Source organism: Trachymyrmex septentrionalis, unplaced genomic scaffold (assembly GCF_001594115.1).
Source record: "Trachymyrmex septentrionalis isolate Tsep2-gDNA-1 unplaced genomic scaffold, Tsep1.0 scaffold30, whole genome shotgun sequence".
NCBI lineage: Eukaryota > Metazoa > Arthropoda > Insecta > Hymenoptera > Formicidae > Trachymyrmex > Trachymyrmex septentrionalis.
The window spans coordinates 948,709-963,540 of record NW_017305463.1 but is presented as its reverse complement, the minus strand read 5'-3'; the positions used below and the strand labels follow the sequence as shown (position 1 = coordinate 963,540).

The following is a 14,832-nucleotide window of genomic DNA, read 5'->3' as shown; positions in this document are numbered from 1 at the left end:
CTGAACAAGATCACAAAAAATAATTTTTTGAAGTGCTTCGAGGATTGGAAAAAACGTTGGCACAAGTGTATAATATCTGATGGGGATTACTTTGAAGGGGACAAAATAGATATTCATGAATAAATAAATAATTTTTGAAAAAACACAAAATTCGCGATACTTTTTGAACAGACCTCGTATTTTTATTAAGTTAATTAATTAAATTCTACCAAATTAAAAAGTAAAATTCATGTGGTATACTATCTTTTTATTATTTTTTTATTACTTTTTATTATTTTTTTATTTACTTAACTTTAATGATATGTATAATGTGTATAACAGATTTATGCACTACAAACACTGTTAGATTAATACATTTATTATTTATTTAACTCCAATAATATACCTATTATTTGTATAAAAGATTTGATATCGGAAATGGTTGAATCCTATAAAACTTTATAAAAATACATAGATTTATATTTAGGTTTCATTGCATATAAAGGTTAAAGTTAGTATCACTTGATTTACTTTCTAATTTGGCAGACTTTAACTTGATAAAGATAGTACTACTAAAATTTTACTTTTTAATTTAATAGAATTTTACTTGATAAAGATAGTACCATTCGGATTTGTAAAAATAGCACCATTTGGAATTTTTTTCGTACAAATGGTACATATCATTAAAGAACGTGTAGATAGCTGAAGTCAAGAATTACGGAGCATAAGAACCATATCAGATGGTACACCTCTATTTGTAATGTCATAACGGAGCATCAGTTATAAGAAGGCCATGATTCCGATTGGGACAATGTTACAATACTGGACGAGGAGCCTCACTACAGGAAGAGATTAATTTCAAAGATGATATTTATCAGGAGACAACTCAACAGACAAACATGGAGGGGCTTCCCAAGGCCTACCTCCCAATCATAGACAAGCTATAAAGGCTTGGGTTGTTGTCATGTCTAATCAATCAGTGTTGTTCGTACGTAGTAATGAGTCTTTTTAGCGTGATTTTTGATTACTTTCCAACTTTTATTTTTATGAAATTGATTAATGTTTCAATGCGAAATTTTTTATTTGTAAGCTTCAATAATACTAGCTAAAACTAAAAGTGACTCACTGTGTCTGTACTGACGGGCCAAAATATCGAGAATCGTTCTTTGAATAATTCATAATAATGTTTGCGATATAAGTTGTGATTTGTGATCAGGGTAAGCGTCCTTATTTTCGGGATAATTAATTATAATCTTAAGGATTTTGATCAATTAGGTTTTCATATTTTCTATTTCGATATTTCCATTATTTCCTTTTTTTCGTTCATTTTTCTTTTTTCTTTTTTCTTCACTCTTTTTAGGTTTAATTCTGGTATTTAAATTTTCGAGGTAGGGGAGATCACCATGATAGGATAATTTTTTATTTACAGTTTATTTATATTAAATACATAACAATGAATAAAGGGCAAAATAAGAGTCGACACATTTCTTTAAAAATTACACGAATAATATTATATATTACAATTACTAAGAGATAAAATTATATAAAGCAAAATTAAAATTAAAAATAAAGGGTTACAAGCTTCGATTACCGGATTGAGCCTTCTTCAGACATTAACTTCTCAAAAAAATCGTAATACAATAATAATTAACGGAAATGTTCGCATAATCAGGGGGAAATGTTCGGGTGAGTTTTGATGCAGAACTCGACATTAATCCCATACGATTGAACAGTCAAATGTATTTATATCTCTTAAAAAAGTTCTAGTTGATAAAAGATAAAAAAATAATAAAACAAAAAAAAACTTGTTATGAAAAAATAATAAAAGCAACTAAATTAACATATCGGAATTCTAAAAAAGTAATTAAAACTCACCAAAAAACAAGTGTAAATTATTCAAACAAGCGTGTCCAATAATTATTAAGTACCGTCGTAAGATCATTATGAATTATGTACATATTCAATTTATTAGGCAGTATATTAACAACGATATTATTCCACAACATCTAAATATCATCAACAACTGGAGTATCAAGTTCCGCAATGTTAGATCGAACAAAAATTTTCATATCTGAAACGAATGACGATGAATAAAATTCTACGCATGGAATTGAGTGATTCGCATAGGGAGGTCGCGCGCGCGATTGTTATAAGTTATTACTCTTTCATACAGTGAGCGAACTTTCTGTCTCCCGACTTACATTTGTGACGAGTTCCTTAATACTCAAAAGAAATCGTGTCATCTTTTTTTCTCTTGCTTATAAATTAAATTATCAAAGGAAAAAAAGGTTGAATCTAAGACAAATCGGATCGCTCTCAAAAACTCATTTTTAGGAAGAGAGCAATCCATCGAAATGAAATCCCATTGATCATTCACATAATCGACCGCTATATCTATTGGAACATTCGTGTCAAGAGAAAAAAAGATTCAAATCAAAATTTCGGTGGTTATTGAACAAAAAGGAGAAACAAGCTTTATTGGGGATTGCGTCGATAGAGTACAGTTTTGAGTCTTCTGGGAAACTGTTCCTTTCAACATCGAGTACCTCTTCAGCTTTGTCAGCACGCGACTCACATGAACATTCTGCTTTGTATGTTGCTAATCCTGCTTCTGTGTCAATAGTTTTATTCCTAGTTCCATCATCCTAACACTTTCCCTTTACAGAGTTCGTCGTCTTTAACCATTAGAGATGGTTGGTTTGTGAATTTATCTTCTTGTAATATTCCTGTCAACATAACACATGGATCAATAAGTCCCGAGACTAACCCTCTCGTAGCGCTCGTAGTAAACCAGTAACCACGTCTTTCTAGAGTACTAACCTTTGCTTGAAACGTGTCAAAATTTTAAGTCGATCGGACTAGAAACAGCTGAGTTATCGAGGTTAGAGTAAAGTCGTTTTGTATCACCAAGACAATGCACCCTGCCACAAGTCGATGAAAACAATGGCAAAATTGAACGAATTGGGCTTTGATCTGCTTCCCCACCCCCCATACTCGCCAGATTTAGCCCCCAGTGACTACTGGCTCTTTGCTGATCTTAAAAAAATGCTCCAGGGAAAAAGATTTGGCTCAAATAAGGAGGTCATCGCTGAAACTGAAACTTATTTTGAAGCGAAAGATAAATTTTTTTATAAACATGGTATTGAAAAATTAGAAAAGCGTTGGAACCATTGTATCACCCTAAAAGGTGATTATGTTGATGAATAAAAAAAAATTTTGCAAAAAAGTTGTTTTCATTGTTAGTCTCGGGACTTATTGATCCATGTGTTACAATGCTTCTTACAGTTGGGAGATAATTTTGCGCTATCTTAATAAAAATAAGTTAATCAATTCAATTGTATTAAAGGGGTTGAGAGTAGTACATTGAGAATGTCTACAGATAGGAGAATTAATGTAATCAATCATTTCATTCCAACAATCTTGAACAATATCATCTCTTCTCCTATTTTTATATCATCCACGGATAAACAATTATTAAGAATAGAGTCTTTTCATTCGTTTTTACGCATGCTGACAAAGGCAACATCACTGTTGCCATGGACAGAGACGCATATAGGAACAAAATGATCACATTATTGGCGGACTCAGACACGTATGTTTTAATCAAGAAAGATTAAAAAACTTCCGACAACTTTAAGGTCTTTGCTCACTGGATAGAGAACTAAAGGTTATATCAAAGATTCTGATTATAAAGCTTTATATTGTAGTGATGGGTTACTGCCGAGTTGCCTAATATTCACTAGCCTGATTGTTCTCTCAGGATTATCATATCATAGGGCAGTCCGCTATATTCATTGGCCACTTTTTTGCACAATAGATTATTTAAAACCGAAGGCAGATAGTTACATCAAAAATAGCTTTGATTTGGTCGATAAATTAAGAATGTTATATACTACCGGTGCACATGATTTAATTTCATTGGATGTGACTTCTCTCTTCACGAATGTTCCAATAGATATAGCGGTCGATTATGTGAATGATCAATGGGATTTCATTTCGAAGGATTGCTCTCTTCCTAAAAATGAGTTTTTGAGAGCAATCCGATTTGTCTTAGATTCAATCTTTTTTTCCTTTGATAATTTAATTTATAAGCAAAGCTTTGCACCTCCATGGGAGTCCTCCTCTCCACTTGTCACTAGTAATAGCGGACTTAGTAATGAGGAGATTAGAAACAGTGTCCTTGATGTCGTTGAATTTGGACACTTTATTTTATTATAGGTATGTTGATGATATTTGTACTGCTGTTCCTCCGTCTAAAATCAAGATTTTATTAAAACAATTTAACTCATTTCACTCGCGCCTTCAATTTATTACTGAAATTGGGGGAGAAAAAATTAATTTTCTTGATACCACCATATTCATAAATAAGAAATCGCTTTATTTTCGATTGGTACCGTAAGCCTACCTTTTCAAGTAGATTTTTAAATTTTAACTCGAATCACCCAATTGCACAGAAAAAAGGTACAATTTTTTTACTTGTTGACAAAGCTTTCTTACTTTCTGACTTTATTTTTTATTTAAAAAATTTGACTTTTCTAATTAACATTTTACTTGACAATGATTATTCACTGACTTTTATTTTTGACATTGTTAATCAACGCATAAAAAATTTAATTAAAATAGACACTCGATACATAAAGATTTGGTTGACAATGTCAGTACGAAAGAATCAACTTTTTGGCTTACGGTTCCATTCATTCCTTTTCATACAGAAAAGTTTAAGTGATTTAATAGAAACGACATCAGGGTTTCTTTCCATAGTCCTAATAAAATGGGTAAATATATCAAAGTACAAAAGGATACTTGTCCCCAAACATCTAAGAGGAATGTAATCTACAAGATATCGTGCAATAATTGTAATGTTTTGTACGTTGGGTAGACGGGCAGACAAGTAAAAACCAGAATTACTGAACACCGTAATCATATTAGACATAAAACTTCTGTCCGCTCATAACGGAGCACAGACTGCAATACTACATGGGCTGAAAAGTCCTGGGATTTTTCAATAAGTGGCGCCACTAGAAAATGAACATGACTCATTTCGAGAGGCTCATCTGTCACTAGTTTATGTATGAAATTTCATGACATTTCGTCCATTCGTTTACAAGCTAGAGTCGTTTGAATGACGCTACTTTCGCCTTCGTAAAAAAAATGGAAAAATAGGAATATCGCATCTTAATCAAACATTGTTTTTTATGGGAAAAACTTCTGAACAATCATTGCAATGGTTGCAGAAATGTTATCCCACATCTGCTCCTTCGAGAACAACAGTTTATCGGTGGTGAATTTTAAATGGGTCGTACAAGCACCGAAGACGCACCTCGCTCTGGAAGGCCAAAAGAGGCTACGAATGCGGAAATCGTAAAGCAAGTGCATCGAATCGTTTTGAGTGATCGTAAAGTGAAGTTGCGCGAGTTAGCTGAGGCCGTGGGCATCTCAAAAGAACGGGCGGGATACATTTTGCACGATCTTTTGGAGATGAAAAAGCTATCGGCGCGATGGGTGCCGCGTTTGCTGACCGTCGACCAAAAACAGCAGCGCGTTGATGATTCAACGGCCGGTTTGGCGTTGTTGCAGCGTAATCGAGCGGACTTTTTTTCGACGTTTTGTGACGATGGATGAAACATGAGTCCATTACCATACGCCTGAGTCTAATAGGCAGTCTGCAGAGTGGCTGGAAAGCCACGAAAGCCGACCAAAGTGGCCAAAAGACCAACGCTCGGTCGGGAAGGTTATAGCCTCCGTTTTTTGGGATGCGCATGGCATAATCTTCATCGATTACCTGCAGAAGGGAAGAACAGTCACAGGAGAGTATTATGCAGCGTTATTGGAGAAACTGAACGACAAAATAAAGAAAAAACGGCTCCATATGGTGAAGAAAACAGTTCTGTACCATCACGATAACGCACCGTCACACACTTCCTTGAAAGCGATGGCCAAATTGGACCAATTACGATTCGAATTGGTTACTCACCCACCGTATTCTCCAGACTTGGCCCCCAGCGACTATTATCTGTTCCCAAATCTCAAGCGGTGGCTCCAGGGAAAGAGATTCAGATCGAATGAGGAAGTTATCGCGGAAACCGAGGCGTACTTCGAAGGCTTGGACGTTTCGTACTACAGAAATGGCATTGAAATGTTGGAAAATCGCTATACCAAGTGTAACGCCCTCGAAGGCAACTATGTTGAGGAATAAATATAACTTTGCCCAAAAAACGCTTGTTTTCATTAAAAATCCCGGGACTTTTCAACCCATGTAGTATGACCATGATTTCCAATGGGACAAAGTCAGAATTCTAAATGAAGAGCCTTGCTATAAGAAACGTTTAATTTCCGAGATGCTCAACATTAAAAAGCAGGATAACAGCTTGAATCTACAAACTGACACGGAAGGTCTTCATAAGACATATTTGCCTATTGTATAAATATAAATTATTATATAAATAGAGTTTGATTTTGCAATACCGACTGTCCGTTTCTTCTCTCAGTCCTTGGTGATTCGTACTAGCGATAGTACATAACACTCGATACACAATGTTCGTCTTACACATCTGCGTTCTACTTAACTCTGTATATTCTGATGGTTTGTTATATTGTATGAACATGCTTGTTTGAATAATTTACACTTGTTTTTTGGTGAGTTTTAATTACTTTTTTAGAATTACGATATGTTAATTTAATTGCATTTATTTATTATTTTTTCATAAGAAGTTTCTTTTATTTTATTTTTTTATCTTTTATCAACTAGAATTTTTTCAAGAGATGTAAATACATTTGACTGTTCAATAATATGGAAATAATGTCGAGTTCTACATCAAGACTCACCCGAACAGTAATTATGCGAACATTTCTGTTAACTATTATTGTACTGTGGTTTTTTTGAGATGTTAATGTCTAAAGAGGGCTCAATCCGATAGTCGAAACTTGTAACTTTATATTTTTAATTTTAATTTTGCTTTATGTAATTTTACCTCGTGTTAATTGTAATATATTCTTCGTGTAATTTTTAAAGAAATGTGTCGACTCTTACTTTGCCCTTTATTTATTGTTATTTATTTTGTATAATAAGACTTCTTCTATTTGGTAAATGTATTATTTATGTTAGTTTGTGCTGTCTCGGAGGAGAGCTCAAAAGTTAGTCAAAACATGTAAGCGCGTTTGAGTGAATAAAGAAGTTTCACACTTCATAGATATATTATTATTTGCGGGACGTCTTCTGCGCTTGACTCTAATTGCCCATATCCTTTTCAGTTCTTTGATTTATATTATTTATATTATATAATCTTGGTTAGTTTGATTTGTAACGGACATATCATTAAAATATGTTAAATAAATAATGAGGATAGTATTAGGTTTTTAAAGGTAGGTCACTTGGGTTTTATTTACTTTTTAATATGATAGAATTTAACTTCTTAACAATTTTACGGGATTTAACTTTGTGCCATTGCCGATATCAAATCTTTTATACAAATAATAGGTACGTAGGCTGCTGGAAAAGTTTCTGCAATCTAGTACTTCCAGTGGCGCCAACATTCTGCTATCATAAAATTAAACGTTTTTAACTTATAATTCAATTGACGCTCACTCGTGCCTGGCGCCCAACTATTGTTTCACGATTTTGTGTAGTCCTTAAAAGTGGCCGCGTGAAGACGCCTTTCTGTCGCGTATCGTTTAAAGTCACCCGTAATCCAATTGCATAAGGAAGTCTGCTGTAAACGCTCGACGAAGTTGCGCCACGCTCGTGAGTGCGGTTGCAATACACACACACACGCACGCACGCACGCACACATAATACTTTCTTCTGCAGAGCATCTTCTTGTAATAAACCCCATCATACATTTCGTATATTCGAAAGAAGCTTTACTCTGACTCCTACAGCTTACAAATACCTAAATGTCGGAATCGTCGTGCGACCTGTGTCTTTTGTGAAAATTGCAATTGGCGACAACCGAAATAACAACATAATCTTCACCTCGTGAAATGTGGCAGGCTTTCATCGAAAGACGCGCGGATATTGAGCGGTTCGTGCAATCAATCGCACCTTCATCATTATCGGACCAAGATCTAGTGATAGAAATCGTAAAAATGATGTGAATGTGGTCAAATTAATATTGCACGAAACATGTCTGTATACGAAACCGTCAACCGTGCTTTTCATATTCGAACTCAAACATTGCGTCGAGAACGTATACTCTGAGCTGTGCCAGTATACGTATATCGTCAATGAAAAATTTAAATATTTTGTAATACTTTTAGGTGAAAGTTGTGTTATCGATAAATGTAATGCTGTAGATATTTTGCGCAAAATTTATAATAAAAAATCAAATATAGAATGTAAGTTAATAGTTTATGCTTTAGATAATATTGTAAACAGTGTAAAAAGTAAATGTAAATACATTTTATTGCTAATCGGAAGCAGGTGCTTAAAATTTGGTTTAATATATATAAAATTATAATATAAAATATAAAATTAATTAAATTAAATTAAGATCCTGCTTATAAATATTGTAAGGACTATATAATATAATAAGAGCTATATATTGTAAAATTACTTTATATGGTATATCTGGGTGTATGACATTATTTATTTCTTTTTCACTATCATATTACGCGCGTCGCCATCTTCGCGCTCAACGGTACTGTGACAGACAGGTCATAACCGTATTAAGCGTTCTTTCTATTTAAATTATTAAATAAAAAACGTGTGATAAAATATTTTTGCGCGCGAGAAGAAGATACAACGACGACGCAGTGGGTAAGATGACAAAACATAAAAGGGAGAGAGATGGTAAATATATGCTGTAAGTGTATGCGGTAAGCCTTTGTCACCGATACATTTTTGGCGGCGTGCGGCGGCGGCGGGTGATAAAAAAAATAAGGAACGTATAGCGGAATGTTATGTAATCCATCGACCGGGGTCCTATGTTTATGTAAACAACGATGCCGCCGGCACCTTCCCGAGCCTTCCCCCTCCCGCGCCTTCCTCCGCGCTCTGCGCCTCCCCCCTCCGCCAGAGGACCCGAGTTAGAACCCGCCTAGTATTGCTACTTACCTATGTACGTTCATACAGGTATGTATATTTTCTTTTTATTTATAAAGGAAGGGAAAAGAAATACCCTGGTAGAAACGCGCGTATAAGTCGTACAGAATCGTACATCTGTTTTTATCAAAATCCAGATTCAAGTCATCGTACGGATAACTTTCCGAATTCAGGTAGAGTTTCGCATTAGTTAATTTGCAGTCGTCGAATCGATTTATATCTTCGGACATGATATTTTTTCGACCTGTTTGCATAGCGAAAATGACGTAGCGCGGCTTCTCGAGCTGAGTAGCCGTCTCGAGAATTCGAGATGGCCAACGAATGCTTGGTTGTGCTCTACAGGAGCGGAACAAATCCCACGAAAAGCCATGCTCAGATATCGTCCGCTTTCCAAAATGCGCGGCATTGACAGCTTATTTATCTCGCTCAATAACTAGTGCGGTATTCGCCACTGTACTTTGAATAATTCGAGCGTCGGCTCTGTCGCCGGATCTCCCGTCAGACAATTGTTGTCGTTGAGCGCTCGTATTAAAATCAATTCGTGACGAGCGTTGATCACCACATGTTTGTAATCTTCGCAAAATCCCAGCACTACATAGAGCGGTACACAGAAATTAAAGTATCCGACCGCAGTAGTCTGCGCATCCCAGCCGGCATTTTGTAGAATCACGTTTCTGTTGGATGTTGGTAGTTTTTAAGCGTGCTAGTTATGCCCATGTTTCTGTTACAGTCAATCTTCACACCGTTGAGTTCATATCAAATCTCATGAATATAAACGCGACACAATTATTTCCCAATGCCATGTTATCCTGGACTACTTTCTTCTTTCTCAGTTTTTTCTCGACGTATAGGAAGCTTTCGTACGACAGTGCGTACCTGTTGCTGTATGGGTATTCTTACCTCGTCGCCAACCTTACCTAAACGTTGTGTTAGCGAACGGTACGTGTGAGTCTCAATATTGACGATGCGATCGTCGAAGATCGGCTCGTCTTTAATGTTTAGGATATCAGTCATCTCAAATGTTGCGCACCGCGAATCCTAAAGACTTTAAAAATGTAACGTTCGACTCGCTGAGCTTCTTCTTCCTGAGTTGGATGAGCGAGTATTATCGAGCTGTGATATCGTCGGCCTTGTAAAGAATACGTTATCTCTCTGCGTGCGCAGAGTCTCATCGCGCAGAGAATCATCTAACGATGATTTCTTCTCCTCGAAAATCGAGCAATCGTCCGTTCTAGTCAACGACGCGTATCGTTACATCTGTAATGCTCCGTGCAATGATCGGTAGGTAAATAATCTGCGCCGACCTCTCCAATATCTTATTTCCTGGCGGCACGCTCGGCGAAAATTCATATATCGTGCGCGCTTTTGCCGTCGCTGTACGCACCCGCGGTTACGTTACACTCTCGCGGATAACGTTTACGTTACATTATGTTGATCGACATGTCACATGGTTTCAATCGCGTCGCGGTGCGGACGTTTCCGTAAAATCGCGCGTTTCAGAAATTCATTTATGTCTCGCATTTCGTACGAACCTTCGGGAATTGTAATTTTCGCATCATCTTTGGCAAAAAATCAAAAATTACATTTGTTGTTTGATTTTTTCACGTTCGGTGATAGATACCAAAAATTGCCAGACCGAGCTCGTAATCGCCGTCACTCAAATCTATGGGAAAGTAATTCTCCGCGAGGACGGTGCTCTTCCCGCTCAGCGTAAGCGTCAGCATCATGGGGAAAAACGTTCGATTAATATTGAGATTTCACAGCATCTCGTCGAGCTTTTTAAATTCACGCGCGTCTACCGTTTGTAGAAACTGCAGACACATCTGTCCGCAGAAGCTCTGATAGTACGTGCAATTGTACTCTATCGTCGTAGCACCATTCCCGAAATATCGCACCAGTTCCTTGGGAGGTCGAAGATTACCGAAACTGTATACGACGCGGTTGTTCCTCTTCGCTACCTAGTGAGGCCCCATCGTTCAGATTCACGATACCGCTTTTGTTTCGACGCGCACCGCTCATCGATAACGCGTTACACATGAAAACGCTTCTAAAGTATGCGCATACATCTCGCGAGCTAGTTTAATTGCACATTGATAGTTGCGCCAGACGGCATTTTTATCATCTCTTTGGCGTTTTTTTTTCTTTGCAGCTGCACCCTGTCCATTTGTACGGGTCGAGATACAGTCCGCGTCCGTATTTGTACGGAGCGAGATACAGTCCGCGGCCCTGTTCCATCGCGCGGTCGTGTCGTTGCAGCTCTTCGAGCTGACGTCGCGCGGCTTTGTTGTCGTTTACCGCTTTCGCCACGCTGGCCGCTCCGCCGATCAAGGATCCGAGCGCGCCCAACATTGGCAGAAACGGTAACGCACCACCTCGTTTCGCCGTTGGAAGTATCCACTTTTTCGTCGTTTTTTTCTTCGTCGTCGTCGTCTTCTTCTTCGGTTTCATGCCCATGCCGATCTTGGTCTTGGCTTTCATCGCTGCCCAAACGGCAGCAGCGGCGGCTCTCTCGCCCAGAGCCGAATCACTCGCGGTAATGCGCTTCCGCGCCTTCTCGGCTAATATATTGTCTGCCGCGTGTCTATCGGTGAGATCGTTGCTGCGCGAATACGCAATGTCGTGTTCCCGACACGCGTATTCCCGGCCGCGTCCAGCGGATTGCCCGCGTCACCTCTGGCTAATCGCTCCGCAAGTCGAGTGCCTGGGCCGCAAAACTGGTAGCCCGGAATATGTAACTCGAAAGGAAGCGCGTTTACCGCTCGATTCAACAGACTACCGCCCGACGCTGACATTCGTTACAGTTCTTTATCTTAGATGCGGGACCGTCAATGTGTGTTCGCTGCCACGGCTGATTGTAGTGCTCGTCGCACCGATGATAGGTTCGAACCTCCGAATCTGCCTTCACGTGTTCCGAAAGCCGGTCCCAGACGTGTTCGATGTAATCGCCGTACATGCGTAAGAGTACGACCTTCGGTACATATTGTAACTGTTCGGCGCTCAAGTTTCGAATATTGGAAGGATGACTCAGCGCGAGATACATTTTGCTACTGCGCGATTCGCGGGATTCGCACGTCTTTAAATAGTCGTTCGAGAGTGCACAGCCTGTAGTATGAGCGTAAAATTCGTGCTGCAACCGCTGACGATACGCGTCACGAACTGTGACGCGAAATCGCGAATGATGGGAGGTTGCGCGGAGAAGCACGGTGAAATGCTGCCGAGTACTATAGGCGCGATCATTTGCGGCCCATCGAATTGCGGTAAAACCAACGTTCTCATAAGCTTACTCGAGAGCCCGAACGGTGTACGTTTCGAGAACGTATACGTCTATTCGAAAACGTTGCAACAGCCAAAGTATCGATATCTCGAAAATTTTATGTCTATCGACGAAATCGGCTACTTTACGTTCTCCAACAACAGCGATGTCGTTCCACGGAGTGAGGCGCCCAAATTCTATTTTTATCTTTGATGACGTGGCATGCGACAAGCTGGATGCGGTGAGAGAATATTTTTCGATGGGTCGCCACGCGAACATCGACTGCTTCTATCTCTTTCAGACGTACGCGAGGATACCTAAACATCTGATACGCGACAACGCGAACCTTCTGATCCTGTTCAAACAAGACAGTACCAACTTGAAACACGTTTACAACGTTCATGAAAATACCGATATGTCGTATGACGAATTTTGCGCGTTGTGCCGCGACTGTTGGCAACAAAAATATGGATTCATAGTGATAGACAAAGACAGTGCTCTGACAAATGGACGATATAGAAAAGGATTTAAGTAATTCGCGATATCGTAACGTGACCAGTCGCTGTCGATACTTAATCAGAGACGAATATGGTAGATGTGCGCGAACGTGAAAAAATTGCGAGAGCGATCGAGAAGACGAGCGAGTCGATCAGCAAGAAACATCGCGCTCCGAAGACCGGTAGAATCGAGGAGAGCATCGCGATGGACAGATATTTTAAACCTCTTATTGAGCCGCTGCGACTTTTCGCCGACAGCCCCGACGTGCGCACGACAAAGAGAGAGTCGCGCAACGAAGATACAGCGTCTGTCCATAAACGTGAGAAAAAAGAGGAAGAGGAACAAGAGGAGAGAGAAGAAGTGAGCGAGACGTTCGAGCGTTCCACGACTCTGCATAAATCCAATGATCGATCGCACGATGATGTACAACCAATAACTTTCACCCCGCATGTCAAAATCGTACCGATAGAGTCGCTGGAGAACGTTTTCGAAACGATGGAAGACTCGCTAGCGACGTTCAAAATCAGTTGCAAATGTCGCAAGATCGAGAGGCGTTATAAGCCGGCTAGGGCTTGCTGGGTCAAAAGTACGTCGAGGCTATTTTGAGGGGAGCGCAAGATAAAGAGAGTGACACTAGCGAGAAAAAATACATTACTTGTACTCTTAGTATTACACGTCAAATCATGAAAAAGAAATCTGATGAAAAGGGAGAAAAAATTAGCTCTGAGAGACGTCGGCTCGTCGAGGAATTGCACACTGACGGCGAGAAGAAATTTTCCGCGAAGGCGCATCATAGTCCGGGGGTACGACGATCTGTGGCAGGCTCGAGATGCGCCCGTATTCGGGCTTCAACAGAGACCACCACTACATACATAGTACTCATCGATGTGTTGAGCAAGTACGCGTGAGCCGTACCGCTCAAGAATAAGGGTGAAAGCGAGACGGCTAACGCTATCGCTGAGATCGTTCAAGAGAGTGGAAGATGTTCGAAAAATTTACGGATATGGGGAAAGAATTTTACAATGCAGATGTACAGAATATTTTGAAAAAACACAACGTTAATCACTATTCCACGTATTCGACGTTGAAAGCGTCAGTGGTCGAGCGGTTCAATCGCACGATATGTGGAAGATGTTTACACTCAACAGCAATTACAAGTGAGTCAAGATGAGCTGCCACATCTTGTGTTAAATTACAACGCGCGTAAGCATCGCACCATCGGCATGCGCCCCGCCGACGTAACTTTCGCGATCGCCGAGAGACTCTTGGGCACAGTGTACAGCGTGATGAAGATCGCGGGTCCTGCAAAATTTAAAGTAGGCAATTCGGTACTCGTGAGCAAGTACAAGACGATTTTTGAGAAAGGTTACACACCAAATTGGACCACCGAGATATTTACGATCGTTAAGGTGTAGCGTACCACTCCCGTAACCTATTTACTCGAGGACTATCGTGGAAAATCCGTCGCTGGAGCATTCTACGAGCACGAGTTGCATCGCGCTACTCATCCAGATGTATCTCCTGGAGAAAGTGCTGCAAAGGAAGGGGGACAAGGTATACGTCAAGTGGTTGGAATTCAATAGATCGCACAATTCAATGGATACACAAAAACGATGTTATTTGATAAAATTTTAATTGATACATTTTGTATACATATAACAAATATAAGTGTATGTTATAAACGTGTAAAATATATTTTTTTATTATCTTTTCCATTTTTTCGTTTTAGAGTATACTGATATAAAATACGTATATAAATGTGCGATATATAAAACGAAAAATAATAGTAATACATAATAAATAGCACTACATAAAATATAATAATAATAATACTTATAAAACGTAAAAACATACATAATGTGTAAATTATAATGATAATGGTACATAATAGTAACAGGTATGTCGATTGTATGAAAATATTAAAAAATGTAGAAAGACATACACAAAGCACAAATTAAGATATTAATACAATATAAAGCATAATAATAGTAATACATTTACACTGTATGAAAATATAAAAAATGTAAAAACATAATAGTAATATAAATGTTGATATATACAT

The 14,832-nt window shown here is 38.7% G+C and overlaps 1 protein-coding gene and 1 pseudogene across 1 annotated transcript; both read left to right on the top strand.

Annotated features, from left to right (window-relative positions):
• Positions 1-5,130: 5,130 nt before the first annotated feature.
• Positions 5,131-6,175, top strand: LOC108749572 (annotated as a pseudogene).
• Positions 6,176-13,453: 7,278 nt separating this feature from the next.
• On the top strand, positions 13,454-14,185 carry LOC108749571. Its single transcript, XM_018488345.1, has 2 exons — positions 13,454-13,573; positions 13,862-14,185. The coding sequence occupies exons 1-2, from the start codon at positions 13,454-13,456 to the stop codon at positions 14,183-14,185; spliced, it is 444 nt and encodes a 147-aa protein (XP_018343847.1).
• The last annotated feature ends 647 nt before the right edge of the window (positions 14,186-14,832 follow it).

Coding starts and splice junctions, on each gene's coding strand:
- LOC108749571 (XM_018488345.1), top strand. CDS start 13,454: ATGAAAAAGAAATCTGATGAAAAGGGAGAAAAAATTAGCTCTGAGAGA. Junction 13,574..13,861: donor AGGCGCATCATAGTCCGGGG/GTACGACGATCT, acceptor CGACGTTGAAAG/CGTCAGTGGTCGAGCGGTTC.